General features: G+C 35.1%; 1 protein-coding gene across 3 annotated transcripts in view; it reads right to left on the bottom strand.

The window, feature by feature from the left end:
* The window catches only part of ZNF148 (zinc finger protein 148), a 122,506-nt gene that overhangs the window by 10,840 nt on the left and 87,786 nt on the right, over positions 1 to 23,880 (bottom strand). For all 3 annotated transcript variants that reach the window (XM_047099680.1, XM_047099681.1, XM_047099682.1), the window contains 2 exons: positions 21,345 to 21,468; positions 19,854 to 19,937 (listed from right to left, as the gene is read on the bottom strand). In XM_047099680.1, the coding sequence (XP_046955636.1) occupies positions 19,854 to 19,937; positions 21,345 to 21,468 (208 nt within the window). The remainder of the gene's footprint in view (positions 1 to 19,853; positions 19,938 to 21,344; positions 21,469 to 23,880) is intronic.

Here is a 23,880-nt window from a genome sequence, read left to right as displayed (position 1 = left end):
AAACTTTAGAAAATGTATCTTTTGCCTATAGTCCTTCCAGGAGGTTCGAAAGATCATTTATCAGTCTAAGAAGAATGCATAAAAGGTATACCTCAGAGATATTGAGGGATTCAGTTCCAGACTACCACAATAAAGCAAATATTGCAATGACAGGAGTCAAATGAATTTTTAAATTTCCCAGTGCAAATAAAAGTTATGTTTACACTCTACTATAATCTATTAAGTGTGCAACAGCATGTCTTAAAAAAGCACATTCTCTTAATTAAAAAATCTAAGCTTTCAGCAAGCTGTAATCTCTGATCACTGATCACCGTAACAAATAATGAGAAGTTTGAAATACTGCAAGAATTACCAAAATGTGACAGAAACACAAAGTGAACAAATGCTATCCAAAAAATGGCACTAATAGACATGCTTGACGCAGAGTTGCCACAAACCTTAAATTTGAAGAAAAAAAAAAAGCAGTACCTGTAAAGCACAATAGAATAAGGTATGCTTGCACTATGCAAAAAACTATCTTCTATAGGAAATAATCTGAGACTAAACTACAACCAATGAAGTATAAATTAGGTCAGTAATAAAAACTGTGAAGATGCCACAGTAACATTAAGACATATCGGTTAAATCAATACTGACCACAAAAACCCCAAAAGGTTTTAAGTTAACTAAAGGAAAAAGTAATTTTTCCAGGTACCAAATTTTAAAGCCCACCTTTCCAGTACAATAGAATGGCTTTCTTTCCCTAGAATGGAGGTCAGGGAGAAACTTCCAACTTCTGCCATTTTAAACTTTAGAAACATTGATAATATTTGCCCATTTAAAAAAGTAACCGGTTGGGGTCACCACCTCCTCCCACAAAAGAAAATGAAGAAAGAGTTATTTCGTTTCCTTTGGCTTTTTTTCTTTTGTGGGGCTATGAAATTATACATTTACATTGTAATTTAAGTGGTCTAGTCTTCTTAAGATGAAACAGCAAATGGCGGGTGGGGAGCTGTTTTTGGCTTAGGTTTTAGACTTCGCTTTATGAGACAGACAACAGTAAAAAATTATCAGTCACCTCCAGTTAAGAGCAATATCCCACGCAGACCTTATTCACAATTTTAAAGATTTGAGAGTTGGTCTAGGACTCACATGTGGAACACAAACAAACACTGTCCTAAGTCTAAAATTAAACTGAACATCATACAATTATGGCAATTTCCACATCTTATTTCTCTAATGGGCCAACACATGCATCCAATACACAACGTGTAACAATATCTAAGCATATTAACACTAAGTGATTGATGTCCTAATGATAACACCTAGGCAGTACAAGATCAAAATTAAAATAATAACAAAAGGAAATTTAAGTTAGAATCTCAAATGTAAATTTTAAACAATGAGCTAAGTAAGCATTACCTTGACTTGTAAACATTTTAGTCTGATTTTGAACTTAATATAAAACCCCATTTTCCAGCTACCTCTTGAAAACAAGTGCTTGAAAACAATTAAGATTACACTAACCACATAAAGAGGTTACCAAATCAACAGTCTCTATTCTATACTGAACTCTATTCTATGCAGTATTCTATACTGCATTCCATAAAAAGAAAGAAACCCATCATCAGCTTATCTTTCTTATTTATGACACTATCCTCATATAAGATTGGGCACATCAGCTTTCCTTTATTTAAAAAAAAAACTGGGGAGCCTGGGTGGCTCGGTCGGTTAAGCGTCTGACTTCGGCTCAGGTCATGATCTCACGGTCTGTGAGTTCGAGCCCCGCGTTGTGCTCTGTGCTGACAGCTCAGAGCCTGGAGCCTGTTTCAGATTCTGTGTCTCCCTCTCTCTCTGCCCCTCCCCTGTTCATGCTCTGTCTCTCTCTGTCTCAAAAATAAACGTTAAAAAAAAATTAAAAAAAAATTAACTAGGGCATCAAAGGATGAAGAAGCATTCTCTCAAAACATAGTTTTTTTTAATCACTAAAATATTTTTTCCTAATCTGAGACCTAATCAGGGTCTTTTGATTTTTTGCCCACTGTCTCTATTATTGTCACAATAAAAATGATTTGCCTTTTTACATTAATTGCAGCCAACACTTTTATTTCATATATAGTGCATCTAAGAAGGATGGTATAGATAACCTAACATGGGCAAGTAGCATAAGAGAACTTTTAGCGAAGAATTCAGACAATGGGACTCAGAATTAGTAACAATTTCAAGCAGCTATATTTTTCTGAATTCAGCTGTCAGTTAAACAAAGATAATAAACAAGCACAACAGTTCTAGGAACATAGCATGAAGTAGTCAAGTATTCTATTTTTTAAAGTATCATCTTAAAAATGCGGGTGAAATATGCATTCCAACTTAGAACACCTGTCTGGTTTATGTTTTTAATCTTAACATTTTACTGAGCACCTACCATGTGCCAAGCACTTGCTGGGCACTCTTACAGTTGAATCAACTCTATTCTTATCAATTAAGTACATTATCCCCAGTTGCCAGGCTAGGAAACCTTTGCCCAAAGTCATGGTACTAATATAATCAGGCCCAGGAACAAAAACACTAGTGGCATTCTTTCATCTCCAGAAAAATCACATCAGCAGCAAATTCATCTATCTACCTCATGGTTTATCTTAGAGCAATCCCAAACTGTGGACCAATGCACACCAGGCTTTCATCAATTCATTAACAAGTACTAAGTGCCTGTCAGTGTCTGGAAATGACAAGAAAAGAACAAGAGTGGAATAGATGGAACCTAGGTTTTCTTGTGTTTTTTTTTTTTTCATACTATTTGACTGTTTGATAAGTTTTCACAAATGAATACACCTTTGAAAACATCACCACATTCAAGACAATGAATTCAACTATATAATCCCTTCCTCTCATCCTTTCTCGTTCTACTCCCCCTTCTCCAGGCAACTTATTATCTGCTGTCTGTCCCTATAGTTTATATTAATTATTATTATATTTTCAAACACACACAAAACAATATAAAGAGTACTTGTACCCATCACTCAGCTTTAATAATTATCAACAGTCAATTTTATTTTACCTAATGCTTCCCATTATTTCTTTCTTCCTTCCTTCATTTTAAGCAAGCAAACTTTTTATTGGAGTGTAAGAGTCATAGAGAAAGTAAACAAATCATAATCATAGTTCACTCAATTTTTACAAAGTCCACTGAGTCATTTAACCAGCACCCACAATCAAGAAAAAGAACATCACTAGCATCTTCTAAGCACTTCATGAAGCCTCACTTGGTCACTAATCTCTCAAAGATAATCACTCCTGACACTAGAGATTAGTTTTGCCTTTTAATAAACTGTTATGGAAATTTTAAGCATACAAAAAAGTACACAGACGATACCTTTATCATATTCTAAAAACAGATGGATTGAGGTGTAATATACTTACACAAAAGTATACAAAACATAAATGCAGTTTACTGAATTTTCTCAAAGTGAATAATACACCTGTGTAAACAGTATCCTATCCAAGAAACAGAATGCTATGCACACAGATGCACTTCTACCCTCTCTCCATCAGTATTCACTATCCTGATTTCTGACACATAATTCATTTTGCCTTTTTATGAACTTAAACTGAATGGAGTCATACCGTATGTATTCTTTTGTGTCTGGCTTCCTATACTCAACGTCATGCTTTTAAGATTTATCACAACATCGTGTTTGGTATTCTATCACATGAGCATACTAGGATTTATTGACTCAACTCTTTATGGAAATCTGGTATGTTCTCAGTTTTGGGCTATTAATAACAATGTTGCTTTAACATTCTTATACATGCCTTTTGGTGGATATACGTGTACCATATAAACACAACATGTAGAGCCTTGGCAGATAAAGTTTACTAAAGTGGATGTCCCAATTCACATACCTGACAGCAGTATATAAGAGTTCTGAGTGATCCACATCCTTCTAAGTACTTTGTAGGGTGTGTATTTTCCATTTTAGCCATTCTGGGGTGTGTTCAAGTGGTATTGGATTGCAATCTTAAGCAATTTTCCTCATGGCTAATGAAATTGAATACCCTTTCACAGGTTTGCTAATCATCTGGATATCCTTTTTGTGTGTTAAGTGACTGCTCAAGAGTTCTACCTACCCTTCTATTAGCTTGTCTTCTCCATAACAAATTAGTAGGAATTCTGTACATAATCATCAGGTTTAGTTTTCACTTTCTTAACAGTCTTTAATGAACCTAGTCTTAACGTTAATGTAACCCAATTTATCAATTTTTTTTCTATCATAACTAGCACTTTCTATATCCCAGTGGAAAAGGTTACATCCTTTATGTCTCTTTTTATGTTTTCATTTTTTTCTCTCTGTGATATTTTCTAGTGACATCAAACCACTTTTCACTAACCTTCTCTTTCATTATCTCTATTCTTCTGTTAAGCCTATGTTATATATATATATATACTCTGTATATCAAATATTTTATTTTTCAGTTCTAGAATTTTCATTTTCTTTTTTTTACAGACTGCAATTCTCTGGTAAAATTCTCCATCTTTTTACCTATTTTCTATACCTTTCTACGATTTTCTTTCTATGATTTACAGTCTTTCCCAAATAATTCTATCATCTTAGCCACCGTAAAGACTGTTTTTTATTATCTGTATTTTTCCTCTTACTTTTTTGTGATTCTGTCCTATCACCTGGTATGCACTGTAATTTTTGGCTGAATGCAAAGCACTACATATGAACATTTGTAGAGGCTCTGGGTGATGTTAATGTCTTTTAAAGAGAGTTCACCCTTTCTTCTAAGCACTCAGTGCAGGGACTGATAACCTAAATCTCCAAATGGATTAGGGCAACCTGAGACTGGGTCCAATATCTTCTACTTTCTCCCCATCTTCTACTTCCAAAAAAATGGTCAGTGACAAGCAAACTGCCTTACTACTTTAAAACTTAGTACTTAGTACCAACTTCAATACTTTTACAATGGAATTTCTAAAATTTTATATAATCTATTTTGATGGTACCAAGTCTTTATGAATTTCATTATGGACTCTTAAGACTATTCACTGTAAATGAGAATCTTTGCTTACTGAGATTGTGCCATTAATTCAATATATGATGCAGTAACAGCATTTTAATTGCTGCAAGCAAAGCACAAATCTGACGAATTACATTGTATATAATTAGAATAAAAACAAACAAGTTACAGGTTAAAAATACTTTCCAAAGGTAATTTATTTTCCATATGATGTAAATTAAATTCTTTTAGTGCTTCATCACTCTGGTACTAAACACTGACTCACAGTTTAACCCGTTTTTTAGATAACAGATGTTATATAAGAATTCTTATATTATCCATTGAACATAAAAAATTATTTGAAATATATAATAAAACTTATCATCCATATTAACAAGGAGAAAAATGAAGCCTAATATTTTTGCCAAATTTTTAGTTTTGGGTTTCTGCATATTTCAGAAAATAATTAATGTAGATTCATTACTATCTTACTTTTTATTTTGTATTACATTTAGAAATAGGAAGTTAATATTGTACATAAAACTGAAATTAAATGTAACATTATTTTGGAAAACACGAAGAGGTCTTTCATGAAAATCATGTTTTTCTATCAATTTGAAAAAATAAGTCTATAGGAGAAAAAACTGCAAATCACATATCTGCTACCAAACACATTCTTTGATACTTTTAACCATCCCTCAAATATCTGTATTTGCATACATATGGCAAATAAGCACATGAAAAGATAATCAACATGTTTGGTCCTTAAGAAAATGCAAATTAAAACAATGAAAGACAAGTACATGCCTATTAGAATGGCTAAAAAAAAAAGAAGTATGACAATACCAAGTATTGTCAAGGATACAGATCAAATGGACTGCTTACAAACTACTATAGAAGGCAAAATGGTATAGCCACTTGGGAAAACAGTTTGGTGGTTTCTTATAAAGTTAAACATACACTTAAAATATGACCCAGCAATTCCACTTCTAGGTAGTTTCCTAAGCAAAATGAAAATGTGTTCACAAAAAAGCTATATGCAAATTTTAAAAGCAAATGTTTATAGAAGCTTCACTCATAATCACCCAAAACTGGAAACAACCCAAATATACCTCAACTGGAGAATGGGTGAACCAACTGTGGTATATCCATACAATAGAACAATGCTCGGAAGTAAAAAAGAATGAAATAACCGATGCATTAACAGCATGGATGACTCTCAAAGGCACTATGATAAGTGGAAGAAGCTAGACTCAAAGGATACAAACCACATGGTTTAATTTATAGGATATCCTGAAAGAGGCAAAGGATGGGAATTGGAGAGGAATTTGGGGGAGTGACAACTGTTCTCTATCTTGACTGTGGTGGTGGTTACACAAATGTATAAATTTTATACATTTGTATACAGTGTATACACTAAAAATAGTAAAGCTTATTGTATGTATATTAAACCTCAGTTTAAAATAATGAAAAAAAGAAGTTTAAAGCCAAGAAAATATATTTCCCTTAAGAAGAAAAAGGTAACGAAAATTTAAACTATCTAAATGTATACGTATACAAAACACCAGAAAAATCCCCAGCTATTTTGCAAAATAAAATAAATCACTATTAGCCCATCTTCCTCCAAAAGATCGAAAGCTTTCCAACTCACAGAGGAATACATACAGTACTAGGAACTAAAGTTCTCTTTTGATTATTTTGATTTTCTCAGTGAAATAGGAAACCGACAATCAGCTGAAAGTGAGAGGGTAGGAGGAAATGTTGGAGGTTTATGAAAAGGAGAAGGTATGAAATATTTGGGAGAAAGGTTGGCAAGCTTTTTCTGTAAAAGATCAGACAGTGAATATTTTAGGTTTTCAGAGTCATACAATCTCTGTCACAGTTACTCAACTCTGGTACTGGAGGGAGAAAACAGCCACTGACATTCCATAAAGGAATGGATATGGCTATGTTCCAATAAAAGTTTAATTACCCTAACAGGCAACAGGTGGAACTGGCTCATGGGCTGAAATATGGACCCCATCCAGATGAGTGGTAGACTGAATGGACTGTGAGGGAATACACGATTTCCAAAAGGCATTAAGGGCCCCACTTAATGTTTAATGTGACCCTAATTCAGCACAGCTTTGTTTTATTTCAGAAACGGCAAGAGTTAAATTTCCCAAAGTTGTAATTTAGCCAAGTGAGTACTATGTATGAAAGAGAACAAAAAGTATGAGTTAAGCAAAGTAGTGATTACGAAGACAACAGAATTTAAACTGGAAAGGAAAGAGATGCTGAGGAAAAGGAGCGCTAGTGAAAAGGAGGTATAATGACTGGACTGTAGGTCCTAGTAGAGATAAAAGATTGTTGAAACCTAAGTACCAGAAAGCATCAGCAGCAATGATAGGAGATAGTGCTTAGAAAATGAGAAACTGAAATCATGAAGAGATTAAGGTTTGGTAACCACTAGCTTAAGGTAAGACCAAGAGTGAGGTAGAATGAATGACAAGATCATCAATAAAGCAGAGGTCTAAGAACTGACAGAGTAGGACAGTCAAAGAATAAACTTTGACACTGGTTGGCAAACTTACTCTATAAAGAGTCAGATAGTAAATATATTAAGTTTTGTGGGCAAAGAGGTAAAAATCAAGGATATTGTATACATACTTCTATAAGGAAAAAAGAACTTCCATGTATATTTTATTGATGAAATTCAACATATAATAATAATAAGGGTGATAATAACAGAATAGCAAAGTAATAATAGAATATAATTTCTGACCATACAGATGTACTAATGAGAAGACTGGGATAATTTTTTATGGGAGGATGTTGTGTTTCACTGAATTGGGGTTGGAAGTTAATGTTCCTTATCATCAAAGTTGATTGCAAATGTTTATCTGCTAATGCTGATCTGTAATGAGATTTTATGTATTCTTTAAAACTCTTTTAAAAGTCACAAAGATACTGACATTAATCCATGAAAATAGAATTTTAATTAAGAATTATTCATCACTTGGAAGGCATTTACAGAATTCTGTTAGATTCTTTTCTTGATATTTGCCTTTTAGCATGCTATTACATTGGAGATGAATTACTTGCAACTGAAGGAGGAGGTGGCGTTACAGTTGAATGGTTGGTGAAATACAAAAATTTCTTTTGCGCTTGCATCAAGGGCTAAAATCTAATGAAAATATAATTTGAGGCTGGAAAATGTATCTACCCCGTATTTATGTGGGAATGGAGATTTTGCCTCTTGTAACTGGTAACAATAGGGGAAGTGTATAAAGCAGCATTTTGTGATTCAACATTAGCAGCTTTCAAAACGACTTTACCACAGAAGTTTCACTACCAACACTGTTTTCCCCTTGTAGCATTAGGTTTAACTTACTAAGAAACATTTTCAAGTCTTCAGCAAAACCTAATTTTCAGAGCCATTTTCCATTGTTCTATATAATAGTGGTTGGGAGTAGTTCTCATTCAGAAAAATTCTAACGTTACATCTATATTTGGAAACTCCCAGGGGTGCCTGGGTGGCTCAGTCAGTCAAGTGTCTGACCCTTGATTTTAGCTCAGGTCATGATCTCACAGTTTGCAAGTTCAAGCCCCACAATGGGCTCTGTGCTGACAGTGTAGAGCCTGCTTGGGATTCTCTCTCTCCCTTTCTTTCTCCCTCTCTCTCTCAAAAATAAACATTAAAAAAAAAAAAAAAAAAGAACAACAACCTCCCAATGAAACTTTACCAATTCTAACATATTAAACTGCTATTAGAATAAGTCAGGATATTCGCTTCTGTTTCAGAGGAAAATTCATGGGAGCAATAAGGGTTAAATCCATTAGAGCAAATGAAGATCGCAGTTGATAACTACTGGTTCAATGACACATAATAAATTCAAATGTTTCCACAAAGTACCGCTCAGGTAATACAATGAACAAGCTTTAAATGCTTTACATTTTCTCAAGCTCTGTAAATTAGTTCAACTAAACTTTTTCAGCTCCACACATATTTCTCCCACAATCAGTTGTAACACATCTTAGTGGAGTCCACTTTGGGTTATACTGAAATAATGTTTTCTTGTGTATTCTTTTTAAGAAAATAAAACCACCTTTATTGAGATTTAATTTAACCATTTAAAGTGTATCATTCCATTTTGAAAATATTCTTGCCTACAGTTGTTCCACAGAGGCTAATTCTTCAGTCACTTCAAACCTGGCACAGTATCCTTGAATAAGTAACAATTGAGGAGTACTGGTAACATCTGTCAACTAATCAAGAGCCAAGGAAACTACCTGAAATCATTTCCCTTATTTTTTAATTGACTATTGATGTTGCTCCATGTAGGATTTCATTTGAAACCCAGGGTTCCACAATAAAGGCTGAAAACCAATTGACCTATACTGCCTTCACTCCATTAGTTACTTCTGTTTACACTGCTATTAAATTTCATCTATACTTATTCTTCCTTTAAAATATCTCTTACATCAATCTCATTCCATTTCTGGTCTTAATGTCTTGTTCATAAATTCAGATCCTCATTACTTTGCAAGAGTATGATAGTGGCATTCCTAAGAAACCTCATAAAAACAATTGTTGCAATGAGAGAGAAAAAGAAAGATTGGGATTCATTTCAGAAGTTACTTTCAGTAGAAAAAAAAACTTAAAAAAATTTTTTTATCATTTATTTATTTTTGAGAGAGAGAGAGAGAGCAGAGAGGGGCAGAGAGGGGCAGAGAGAGAAGGAGACACAGAATCTGAAGCAGGCTCCAGGCTCCAAGCTGTCAGCACAGTGCCCAACGTGGAGCTCAAACCCAGGGACCATGAGATCATGACCTGAGCTGAAGTTGGACGCTTAACTGACTGAGCCACCTAGGCGTCCCAGAGGAAAAAAAAAAAAAACAAAAAAACTTTGATAGGTGATTAGTCAATCTAAAACTCAAATACTCCTGACCAAATAAATCCTGATTGTTCAAGAACAATGGCTTCAACTTTCAATTCACCACTGTAATGATTTAATGTAAACTTTGTTTATACACAATATTCAGGAACATATTTATCATTCAAGAACTGTCATCCAAAATGTTAAAATAATGCAAATGTTAACAGCTTAGAAATACAAAATATCACATGAAATACAAAGGGAAAAATGACCAAAACTGCTATTATTCTGCTAGAACAGTCTGTTACCATTGTCTATTTCTTGGCTACAATCTAATTCTTTTTAATATCATAAAAAACCTACACAACATCAGTTAGCCACTGAGCAAATTCTCCTATTAAATAATAGAAGTCTCAACGGTTAAGTGCAGCATCAAGCAATGTTTTTGGTAGGTGGCCTCTACCCCTCCTTGTAACGATAGTTCTCTTCTCCACCCCTGCTTCGCATTTCATCTCCTTAATAACAAACAGCCCCTCAAATATCTCCTAGTCCCTAATCATTTATGCCCATGGCTTTAGCATAAGGAAATCCTGGTATTTTTCACTGAATCCTAACAATTTAAAAGAATACCTTTCAGTTCCAGGTTCCCATGAGTCCATCCTCCATTTCCTCCCAATTCTGGCATTAGAAAAATAAAATGTCTTAACAGGAAGATCTGTCTATAGGTATAAAGCTACCTTCTTAAGACTCTAGAGTTACTGCTGATCAGACTTCATGTCCCTCCCCTCTATCCAATGATACATAACTAAAAAGTAGATGAAGCAGGTAAGAACACACCTGACTGAATTTTAAGGATGAAGACCACTCTTCCATTATATAAGCAGAACAGGACTATATATGAGAATACTATTGTAGCTTCAAACAATAGCAATATATGCTATTCTTTTGGTGCCAGTATTTATTTTTTCACAATTGTGTCTGTCTTTTTAAATTTTAAATAATCTATAATCTAGTCAGCTTCCCAAGGTAATTAAGAGTTGACTGAATATAAGAGTTGACTGAATATACTTTCTAGAATAATTAAAAATGCACACTGAAAGTTCTTGCTCAGCAGTTATTCTTTATATGCCCTTAGAAAGTCAAAATCAAACTAGATAATGAAATGTAAGTAAAGAAGAATCAGTTAAGCCTTGGAAAGAATTTACAGATGGATGAAAATATATGGGGAGGGGGAATCAATAAACTTCTAGTTGATTTATTTTCTATGTCCTGTAGAAAATAAAGAGTAGGAAGTATTTCATCAATGACCAATAATGCAAACAGCATAAAAGCAGCACAGGAGATGGAGCTGAAGAGATAAATTAACTACCTACTACTACATTAGGATGTCAGTCCTATGACATGTTTGCTTCCTAACAGTATCATGAAGTTCATGTGACTCTCTCCAAAAGATCTATAGGAGAGCAAAAAAGTTATAAAATATGTAGAAGCAGTTCCTATTATTGTGGCTGCTTTCAAAGAATGTTAAGACACTTCCATAACATTCAAATTAAGAGTTGAAAATGATAATAACATTTAAGAACTTGTGAAAATCAGAAACTCTTCAGAGATAACGTCTAAGGAACTTAAAAGTATCCAGGAGGGGTGCCTGGGTGGCTCAAGTCAGTTAAATGTCCAGCTTTGGCTCAGGTCATGATCCCATGGTTCGTGAGTTGAAGCCCCACATCAGGCTCTGTGTTGACAGCTCAGATCCTGGAGCCTGCTTCCGATTCTGTGTCTCCCTCTCTCTCTGCCTCATATCCATTCTCTCAAAAATAAATAAACATTAGAGGCACCTGGGTGGCTCAGTCGGTTAGGTGTCCGACTTCGGCCCAGGTCATGATCTCACAGTTCGTGGGCTTGAGCCCTGCACCGGGCTCTGTGCTGACAGCTCAGAGCCTGGAGCCTGCTTTGAATTCTGTGTCTCCCTCTCTCTCTGCCCCTTCCCTACTCACACTCTGTCTCTGTCTCTCAAAAATAAATAAACATTGAAAAAACATTTTTTTAATAAAAAATAAACATTAAAAACAATTAAAGTATCCAGGAAAATAAGAACAAATAACCTTGATAAGTAAAATCAGATCGCCTTACTCTATATCCTATTTCTTCATCTTTTGTCCAAACCAGACAGTACATTTTGTCAGCCACTCTTCCATCAAAGACCCTAATAAAATATATGAATCCCGAAATTGTCATTAAGAGTTGTCAAATGAAAAACTTTTTCAACCAATAATTTTTTTTTTTTATCAGCCAATCCAAACATCTGAAAATGTAACGAATTCTAGACGTGAAAAGCATGAATGTTGGTAATCCACTCAAATGAATTCTGGAATAATAAGTAGTAGTTGTCAAAAAGCTTCAAATACTGAAGGTCTTCAGGTATTTGAATTCAAGGAAATAACTGTGTATTCTTCCAAAAGAATGTGTACAAGAAACCATCAGATTTAGATTCAACTGTCTTAATGCTTCATCTTCTGTGGAGTATGAAATAATAAGGAGTAGGGGGGAGTCAGGGAAAGACCCATATTAAAGTAACTTATCTTGTTCTAGACTAACCACATTTTCTAAAGTAACTAAAAATGATTTTAAAACAATCAAAACTGAGAAACTGCTGCCCAGAAGTAACTTTCAAAAAATTTAGAAGTTCTATGTGTTAAATTAAATGTGGGGAGTCCTTTTTTAGCTCTTTTCCTGAGAATTCGTGCATCCTATACTGTCCAAAAATGAAGAGAATCTTGGGCACCTCAGTGACTCAGTTGATTAAGCATCTGACTCTTGGTTTTAGCTCAGGCCATGATCTCAGGGTTCATGAGATTGAGTCCTGCGCCAGGTTCTGCATAGACAGCATGGAGACTGCTTGGGGTTCTCTCTCTACTCTCTCTCTGCCCCTTCCCCACTTGCTCTCTCTCTCTCTCAAAGTACATAAATTTAAATATTAAAAACAACAATGAAGAGGATCTAAAGTCCAAAATACATAACTCTGTTTCACTGCAATACTCCATTGGTTTCCAAATTTTGCCTACTTCTCACAACTTGGTCACAAAACTGAAGTAATATTACATTCCTTAAAGCTTAACAATGTTGTTTCATTTGTTTAAAAACCTTTAATACCTGAAAATAAACTTGATTAATACATTTGCAATTATCTGAATAAATTATTCGTTTAGTTCTAAACAGTTAACAAAAAAAGTAACACATTCACTAAATTTCCACTTTTCTTCACAGACCAATAATATACTTCCAACATGGAATTTAAATGCCCTGATATTTTATAATGCTTACAGGATAATAAATTTGTCACTCCTTAGCCTGGCATCAAGATTTGACAATACAGTTCTAAAATCAAGCTTTCTAGTCTTAGCTCTTCACCCCCACTCTACACCATCCCCTTTTCTGCTCTATTCAGAATGGCCACTTATACACTGTCCATCTTGCTTTTGTTTACTCCATATCAGGTGGGACCTGCTCTTACTCCTACATCCACAGACTTCATTTCAGGCAGGCACACCCAGTTACCTGCAAGCTGTAGGGCCAGGTCTGTTGAGTGGCTCTGCTCTTACCCGAACAAAATAAAAACCTCCATGTTTAAAATCAAAAGTTTTTGTCAACACAAAATTTTCTTGGTGCTTGATCTACCCTTTGAATAGCATACTGGTTAAGAGAATGAATTCTGAAGACCTGGACTGTGTTGTTAACCAACTGTGCACACTGAGGCAAGTTACTATTTAATCATTTTGACCCTCAGTTTCCTTACCTGTAAAAAAAAAAAAAAAAAAAAAAGGGAAGAATAGTACCCTCTCTTTGAAGGACTGCTGTGAGGATAAAGTGAGATAACTTATGTACTGTTTAATTCAGTTCTTGGCAGAGAACAGGTACTCAATAAATTTATTTGACATTATTATTAGGGTCATGATCTGAATTCTTAGGAATTTCTAGCTTTTTAACTATCTTAAAGTACCTGCCTCTTTTCGGTTCTTTTAACCTAGCACATTTAGCATACCTAGCAGGACACACTGCTTGTCCTGTTATGTGGCATCTCCAATTGTCCTGATGTCTTTCAAAATGTCTGTCACTCTCTCTGTGTTTCTGAACTTATTATCTGCTTACCTATCTTTGCCCGAACATTCCCAACTTCAATACACCAGATTTTTCTCCTGGTCCTGGCTTCATCATGCTTCTGCTCTACTACCTATAGTTCCCGTGATGACACCTAACTGCCATGTAACACATGGAAAACTCTAACATCTTCCACGAAGCCACCAATCTGAATCCTCACTGGCCTAAACACTTCAAGCACATGTTGTCTGTACTTGCTTGTACAGGACTTGTCAAATTGTGAGTCATCCCACTCACATGTTCACTCATTCAATAATGATACAAATAAAAGAATGAGACTACTTCGAGATTCCCAATTTGTTAAACTAGAGACTGTCAAAACAAACGATAAACTTTTTTTTTTTTTTTTTTAACTACAGACACTATGAACTAACAAAGAACATTTCACATGGATTTGAGGGGAAGGGACTCACATACACAAACTATACACAATTGAAAACTAGGCAACTTTCATTATACAGCCTCTGGTTCTCCGTATTTTGGTACTAATGCATAATGTTAAAACGGAGTTAATTTTCAGAATGACTTCTCTGAACAAATAAAAAAACTTTAAAAGTATAACATAGTTTTATTTATGTACGTATGTGTGTGTATACACATGTGTATATGTGGGTGTATGATTTCTTTTACATCTTTACTGAGATACTTGGTTTTATAGTGTTAAAGCTTTATATGTATTTTATGTGTAATCAAATCTTTTAGTGTGAACTATCAACAGCTTTACAGAGGGAAAAAACCTGGTTTCTGGCTTTGTTAAACCGGAGAAATGTCAGTCACAGCAATCTGTAGTTAGTTCCCTGCTTAATCTTTCTTGGCAGGCTCTGCCCATGCCAGTGCTAGTATCTAGCTTCAGCAATCATAGTGCCAGCAGCAAGTAATGCAGGCAACATCCTCAGTAGCAAAAACAGTATTCAGTTCCTTCATCTCCACAAACAAGAGTTAAACTCTAACTAGGTCTGTAACATTTTCCTTTAATGAGACCTCTCTCTATTATAGCTAATAAACTACAGATTGGGGATTCAAATAAGAGAAAAAAATTGTATGTTTTATTAATAACTGAACTATAATGAAGGAAGTACAAAGTGTTGAGTTAATTTAGTCAAGGGTGAATCAACATTCTTACTCCACCCCACTAGCCCAACTGGTTTTTAAAAAAAGAAAATGCTATCGTTCAGCCTTTTAACACGGTTGCGAATAAAAGTCAGAGTCAAAAGGAAAAGCAGCTCAACATGTTTCAGGTGTAAAGAGTGCTAACTTAGGTGACAGGTTTTCCAGGTTCTTATGTTTCATCTATACAATTGTATGTATGAAGAACTAAAGCTTTAAAAAAGCTTTTTCTTAATGTTTATTTTTAAGAGAGAGACGGACACAGTGTGAGCGGGGGAGGGGCAGAGAGAGAGGGAGACAGAATCTGAAGCCGGCTCCAGGCGGAGAGCTGTCAACACAGAGCCCAAAGTGGGGCTCGAACTCACAAACTCATGACCACGATCTGAGCCAAAGTCGGACACTTGACCAACCGAGCCACCCAGGCGCCCCCCCAAAGCCTTAAAAAAAAAAAAAAGAAAGGAAAAGAAACTAATGAAAATGCTTAACTCTGAATGATTTGGTTTTCTTTTTTTTTTTTTTTAATTTTTTTTTCAACGTTTTTTATTTATTTTTGGGACAGAGAGAGACAGAGCATGAACGGGGGAGGGGCAGAGAGAGAGGGAGACACAGAATCGGAAACAGGCTCCAGCCTCCGAGCCATCAGCCCAGAGCCTGACGCGGGGCTCGAACTCACGGACCGCGAGATCGTGACCTGGCTGAAGTCAGACGCTTAACCGACTGCGCCACCCAGGCGCCCCGCGATTTGGTTTATTTTCAAAATCCTTTTTATTTTAGGGAGGAAGAACATTCTATAAAAACTTCCCCACATACAAAAATGGCTCCTGACATCTTACTAATGAGATAAAAATAAATTATGAAAACTGCCATACTATAAAAATAACCATGATTTGCTAAAACAGGCAGAATATCAAGATAGGTATTCTGTGGTTTACTATTTATTGGAATTTAGAGAACTAATACAAAATTAAAATAAAATATTGAGGGGCAGCTGGGTGGTTCAGTCAGTTAAGCATCCGACTTGATTTCAGCTCAGTCATGATATCTCAAGGTTCGTGAGATCCAGCTCTGCATCAGGCTCTGCACTACAGCATGGAGCCTGCTTGGGATTCATATTCATTCTCTCTCTCCCCCTCTCCCTCCCAAAACAAATAAAATAAAATAAAATATTGAAAATTATATTAAGTTCTTTACACCTCAAACCCATACCCCCTTCTCCATGGCAGTAAGACTGCCACTTCCTTAGAGTAAAAGTGTGACAAGGTGCCTAGAGAAGAACATAACTGGATATATGTTATTTGAAAATTTAGTCTATATATGCATTTGAAAATGCAAAGGAAAAGACACCGTAGATAAAATAAAAGTACATGATGACATCGTAAATCTGCCAGTGACAATGAATGCTTAACTTTGGTATGTACGTGACCCTAAACAAAATGATCAATTAAGATGTTTATGTTCAATCTTGGCTTCAAGTCCACACCTTCTCTCCCATATTCCCAAACATACCGTAAGCAAAGGGCCTAGAACACATTCACAAAGAAGATAGAAATCTCCCATAAATGCCAAAAATAGCAGTCCCAAGAATATTTGCCCTTTTCAATGCTTTAGGCTACAGCTTTAACCAGAATTTCATGGATCAGCCTCTAGATGAAACAGTACTCCCCCTAAAAATGGTATTTCATAGGTTAAGCCACATTCTGGAAACATTATTAAGTGATAACGTGTCCAAGCTGAGTTTTACAATTTTCTATTTGAAAAGCAAATCAAGCTTTTGGTTTTTAAAAGCTACAGATTTCTTGATTGGTGACAAAAGCAGTCAAGCAGGTAATGATTTTCAATCGTGTTGCAAACAGAGCAGAGTACAGGCTTGGAGGCTGGGAAAGCTAGAGGAGTCAGTAGAATGAGGCCTAGAGGAATGAGGGAGACCATAAGGAAAACTGAGCCTGTAGGAACTAGCAGTTCTTCTCATGACATGACCTTTGAGGATCAGTTGATAAATGACTCATTACCTTCTAGACAATTTAAAAATGGATAAAAATACACAAAATTTCTTTACTGCCATAACTACTTCGATGCATTCTTCTAAATTAAGAACCTAGAGAGAGAAAGCCTTGACATGGGCAAACTTTAGGGCACTGCCCCCCTCTCCAAAACTAAAAGCCATTTAAAACATGAAAGAAGAACAGTAAGGACAGAATAATACACGTTGGAGAACATATTTGTGGTTCTAAATATATATTCCCAGATAGGTATAGCTTACAGGTATCTCGATTACAAGACAAAAATACCTTACTGTCTTCAGAAAGAGTCCATAAAAAGAACCAAGAAAATGAAGAAGGAAAAGCAATTCCCTTTTTGTCAGTTCCATCTGGGGGGTTGAGGTGGGGTGAACAGTGAAGCAAACTGAGTCTCTCTTCAAAAGAAACTTTTCTCTGTTAAGGAACCATAGTTACTGGTTTGCTCTGGTTGTTCCTCTCAATTTCTTATCTTTTTCTAACTGTATCCTCTATAACATGAGAACCCCAGCCTTTGCTTCCGTCCTTTTTAGATATTACTAAATATCTTAGGAAGATATTTACTAAATAACTTAGGAAGGCTAAGCTGTAAGTGGCTTAGTGGCATAGCAAGAAAAACTCAAAACAGTCCAAAGATATTGTTCTGCTTCTAGTCCCATTCTGCAGTTAAGTGATTTCACATGTATATCTGGAGTCACAGAGTTAAGTTGGAATCTTAGCTCCATCATATATTTGCCAGATTATATAAATTTAGAAAAATTTCTTAACTTCTTCTGTGTGCTTCATCTTACTTCCTCAACAAAAAATGTGGACAGTAATAGCTCCTTTTTCAAGATTAATGTGAGAACTAAATGAGCTACTTAACAAAATATTTATTAGCACAATATCTGATCTTAGTAAATTATCAATAAATATTAACTACCCATTATAACCTGTTTAAATCCAAGATACCCTTCCTGGCCTAGCACAGTTGTTTTTCCAGTGAGATTACAGAGTTGTGACCAGCACATTAAAGAAAAATTTACTAGAACAGAACAGAAAATAGCAGAGTGCAGTAACAGAAAGTACTGTTTCAAAAATCTTTTTGTCAGATACACACACACACACACACACACACACACACACACACACACACACTCCCCTCTCTCCCCCCACCCCCTCTCTCTCAACTGAGCCTCCTGCAGTTTTTCTGTGTTCCCTTCCCTATATACCCTTAATAGCTAACACATCTGACTCTTGCTCAAGGGCACAACAGCATGTTGTATAAAACTCTACAACACTTCTCACACTGTGCTTGTTTATATGTATGTCTCTCCCATTAGAATATAAATTTCATGGAAACTACCTTATATTGCCTGTGTATTTCTGATACTGAAAAATACTGAAGGCTCAGTAAATTTTTGTTGAATGAATGAGTAAATAAATCATCAAAACCTAATAGGTATTAAGAACATACAAAATTATTTAAGCAGTTTGTCATTACCTGATCAGGTTTTATTACTGTACAGAAATATAAATTTGGCTACAAGTTGCATAAAATCAATAAAGTTGTTCTTTCTCCCAAAGTGCCTATTACACTCCCTTCCATCTGGAAGTGATGAATACATGTTTACTTAAGAAACTGAAATGGATGTTGTACATAATGATCTCTGAAAAGTAGAACTTTAAAGTATATACATGTGCTGCACAGTTGGAAGTTTTATTTAAGGAGACCGGCCACAATCATGCTTCTTTGTTAGGGGCAAAAAGAAAGGGCAGTTATTAGGCAGAAGAAGTTGCTTCTTTTATATGACAAACTGTCCAGGATGCCCTTTCATAGGTACCTTGAGAAAACATCGAAATAATAACACTGGGCAGATACTTGCTTAATTACTTAATATAGAAAAATATGAAGAACATTAGTATTTTCAATATTCATATATCACCATCATTCCCAAATCTGTTTAAATGTAAGAATCAAAGTGATACCAATTCACCAACCCTGCTTTTGTTCCATCACAAAAAGGCAAAACACTAGAAATAAATTCTAAAGAAACACTTTTCACCATGCTTATAGACATCAAAGTCAAAAGCTAACAGTCTACTAAGTTAAGGTTATATATAAAACTTGGTTTTACATTTGTCAAAAAATAAAATAAAATAAAATAAAATAAAATAAAATAAAATAAAATAAAATAAAATAAAATAAAAGCAAATAAACACCTGCTCTAAAATAAGACTTAACTTTTTAAGGTATGGGTTCCTTTATAAGTGATCTGAAATATTTGTTTCTAAATCATTAACAACTTAGCCCAAAAAACTGGAAGTCTCCAATTTATTAGGATTACAACTCTCTTGACACAGTAAGCTATATACATGAACTAGTAAGGGAAAAAAAGTGTGGTATCTTAGGGCTCAGGCATTTTGCTTCTTGCCACTAATTAATATGAACGATAATTACCTAACCCTAAACTTTTGAAACATCTTAGGAAAAAGCTATTTCACAAAAATCTTCTTACATCCTTTTAAATATATTTTATTATGAAATTCTATTTCAAAGTAATTTATTGGGCTTGGACATTAAAGCCAAGTCTTAACAGTTAAGATTGATTTATTGAAAGGAAAAATCTAAACTATGATATACACTCTTAAGAAACAAAACTGATGAAAAGTGGCAAGCAGTTGCTATCTGTTAAAAATTTTTCCCCATATTTGGAATGATAAACTTAATGACCCTAAGAAGGGTGGCAACACTCACCAGTATGAATCTTCTCATGTCTCTGTAGCAGGTACTTCTGTATGAAACGCATGTCACATTGACTACATTGAAATGGTTTTTCACCTTAAAATAATTTCACATCCACAAATTAGTTACTGGATAAAACACAGTTCATAGTTACTATTTCTGAGGAAAGATAAATCTTGAAAGCCCAAATTCTTGAAAATTCCGAATTATCCATAAAATATTTTTATACTATTCATTAATTTAACAGAATTTTATTTCCTCAATTTTCCCCCCACAATTAGAAAATACACATTCTCACAATCATAGAAAGATGAGATCAAATCTGCTCTATATCTGAAAAAAAGGAAAAGGAAAGGAAAGGGAGAGAGAGAAGGAAAGGAAAAGGAAAAGAAGAAAGAGAGGGAAGGAGAAAACAATCGAAAAATCAGAAGACTAGAAAGAACTCTACAGGTTATCTACGGTATCTTAAACATCTCTTCTTCCTTTTTATCCAAAAGAAGATCCACCCACCTTGTTCTCTGTGGCTAACTATCACTTTATGCCCTTTGAATTATTTTCTCCAGGACTTTGGGAACTTTCAAACATCTTTTTCCTTTTTTTTTTTTTAATCTTGTCTCTTCAATCATTCCTTCTCTGCTGGAACCTTTCCTAGTAAGTATTCTTCAGGTCTGTCCTTTGCAAACAAACTTTCCAGAAATCCTGAAACACTCCAACCTTATTACTTTCTCTCATTCCTTTTCACCATTTCTTCTTAACAGAATAGTTTACCCCATGTTTCAAATCCTCCACCACCCACTTGTGCTTTAACCCTTATACTCTGCTTTCTTAAAAGCTACTCGTGCTCTCTTTGCTATTTATTCTAACAGCTCTTCTTCAGTTCTCTATTCCTCTCTATCCTCTATGAAGGTTGTGCCATTGCTGATTATACCCTCCTTGGAACTGTCTCTTCTTTTAGCTTCTGGGATACTGTAATTTCCTAGTTCATCAAACGTACCTTACTACTCTATCTTCCCACCCCATATCCTTTAATTTAACCTACGTGTCCAGTGTGTTTCCCCAAGGATCTGTGATTAGTCTTTAGTTCTGCTCTCTATAATGTCATGTTCTTAATTATCATTTTTTAATATCTGATTCCCAAATTCATATTTCAAACTCCATCTGGATGTCTTGCAGAGAAAAATAAATGTTGATAGTCTTTTAATAATACATTCTTTAACAGTTTCTCTAACTGAAAAGAACACATTAAGCCAGATAAGTGTTTAATTATATTATATATAATTATATTATAATTATAATTAATTAATTATGCAAATTCATGCCCACTGTTTTCTCATTTAAAGTTTTCCTGGTTTCCTTCTGATATTCTGGCCTATGAAATCTCTGATTTGAAATAAATACCTGGTTAGTTACAGTCTTAGAAATGAATGACATTTACACAAAGATGAAAATAGTAAAGATAATAATCTCTTAATGGCCATAGGCCCATTTTAATTCAAGAAATACCTGTATGAATGAACACATGTCTCTGTAAGTGATAGTTCGTTCTAAAGGCAGCATTGCAGTGCTCACAAACGTGAGATTTAGGGGTTTTCAAACCAAGTGATCCATCCTCATTTATTGTAAGGATCTAGTTAAAAACAAAAAAAGATAAAAACAAAAGAAGTCTTAAAAACATAATACTCACAAAGGTAACGCTTTTAATTTTTTTATTTGTTTTTTAAGTGTTTAATTATTTTTGAGAGACAGAGCATGAATGGGGGAGGAGCAGAGAGAGAAAGAGACACAGAATCCAAAGCAGGCTCCAGGCTCTAGGCTCTGAGCTGTCAGCACAGAACCTGATGCAGGGCTCAAACCCACGAACTGTGAGATCAAGACCTGAGTCGGAGTCCGATGCTTAACCAACTGAGCCACCCAGGCGCCCCAAGGTAATGCCTTTTAATGCAAACAATGGTCACCAGAAATCATGACATTTTTCCCCCAAACTTGAAAAGGTTATTAGAATAATGTTATCACTAATTGTAGGAAGGTACAATGTGACTCAGAATGGTAAAAATTATTAGTAAAACCTTGGAACTTGGTTAAATAAGATCTCAGCACTCTGTCCCTTCTCCAAAGCTGATGTCTAACAGAGTCCCTAAGTGCTCTCTGCTAGGGTGAGTATAACTTTATTTTCAATTTCAAACTGTCACAAACATAGGAAAAAGTTTTATGTTTTAGATACATATGGCATAAATATCAATCAGCATAGGACTGGTTAAATAAATCATGGAAAATGAATACAATTTAATGTTATGTGGTTGTAACATAAAATGAGAAAACTCTCTATATATTTATAAGGAAAAAGCTCCAGGATTTGTTAAGTAAAATATTCAAGGTTTAGAATTTTGTACACAATTCTGCATATTTTTGTATATAAAAAAGTACATACAAGGATATATATTTGTATATGCATAATATTTAAGAAGGGTACACATAAAACATGTATAGTAGCCTTGGTTGTGATGGCGGGAACTTGGCAGAGAGGAGATAAAGTGGGAGGGGGACTCTACACTGTTTATACTTAAACGCTTTTCTGAACTATATAAATGCTACCTGTTGCATTCCCCCTCCCCCCCTTTTTTAAAGAAGAGAAAAAGAGCAATCTAAGTTTTCAAGTCATCCAGCATAGAATTTCGAGTCTGGTTCAGTCTAGGATGTCTAAGGTTATTTATTCTAAGACTACTAAGCTACTGTTGAGCACATTCCTAAAAACATTTGTTGGATAAATAAATCAGAATGGCTATGGAGAAGGAAGATGGGTGACAAAGAAATCAACCTTATCTTCCTGGGCTTCATGAGGTTGAGACTATTATGGGCCTGGTTTGGGCAGGGCCAGATAGCAGCTCACCTTTGGGTTTCATGTATTCCAATTTATCAATCATTTGTTCCACATGCAACATTAAACTGACTCATCGGACACACAGCAGAGTAAAAATAAATAACCTTTTTTTTTTTTTCATTATTGAGGAGAGAAGAAATGAGATAGCAGAATATGATGTGAAGATAACAAAGAAAACTAGTAGGAGATCAGATGAGGAGAAGCACAGCAAGTAAGAGGGAAACAATACTGGAGGTGGGGGCATATAGAGTGGGAACTATGAAACTGTGTCCCACATAGGGTACAACAATCTATGTAACATCTTAGGAATACAAAGGCCTGCGGAAACTGATTAGGGCCTGTAAACACAGCTATGACCCTTTCTCAAACCTAGAAAACAGGAGAGGTAAGAGGGGAAAGGCTTTAATTTTTTAAAACATTTTTTTACTTTAAATTCAGGAAGACAACTCAGCCTGTACTGTATGTAAATCAATGGTAATTATCATGCAAATTACACAGGATATTTGGGTTCTGGGCAAACTGCCAATGTGGTCAACAAAGCTTCAAAGTCTTATGCACCAGAGTCATAAAGAGAAACATTTGGCACAAAAATGGAAGTGGGTGTCACAGCTTCCTGATGAGAGTCAGTGAGAAGAGAAAGCTTCATCTCTGGCCAGTTTAAAATTTTTTGACCCCTCCAAGTCACAAAATAATATGCAAGTTAACACTGGGCAAAACAAAACAAAACAAAACAAAAACAAAAAAAACCCCACACAAAATCTTTTAAAACAAGATTCAAAATATCTCGAACATAAAATAAATAACAAAAAGATGTTAAGCACTTTATATAAAACATAACCAAAAACAAGATAGCACCAGGTATTTTTCCACATATGTTGATAACAAATACAAAGATCCAAGTGCTAAAACCCATGGCAGCTCAATAGCTTTCTGTGGCATAGCAACTGCAAGGAAAGGCTCTGTAAGGAACCAATCTGGCCCAAGTTACTTAATGTGAAACGGATGTCATCCCTGACTGTACAAAGCCCTTTTATGAAGAGTTAAGGAGTCCCAGGTCATTGTTTTCTGGCATTGGAGGTAGTGCTGCCTTTTATTAAGGTGGATTTTATGGATGAAACAGCTAACACTGACTTGTGAATAAGAAGACTGAAAAATCTAGCA

This window comes from Lynx rufus, unplaced genomic scaffold (genome assembly GCF_022079265.1).
Source record: "Lynx rufus isolate CCGP_SWC_20201006 ecotype Redwood Valley unplaced genomic scaffold, mLynRuf1.p SCAF_5, whole genome shotgun sequence".
In the NCBI taxonomy this organism is placed as follows: domain Eukaryota; kingdom Metazoa; phylum Chordata; class Mammalia; order Carnivora; family Felidae; genus Lynx; species Lynx rufus.
Note: the sequence above shows the minus strand (reverse complement) of the source record. Positions and strands in the feature narration are given on the sequence as shown.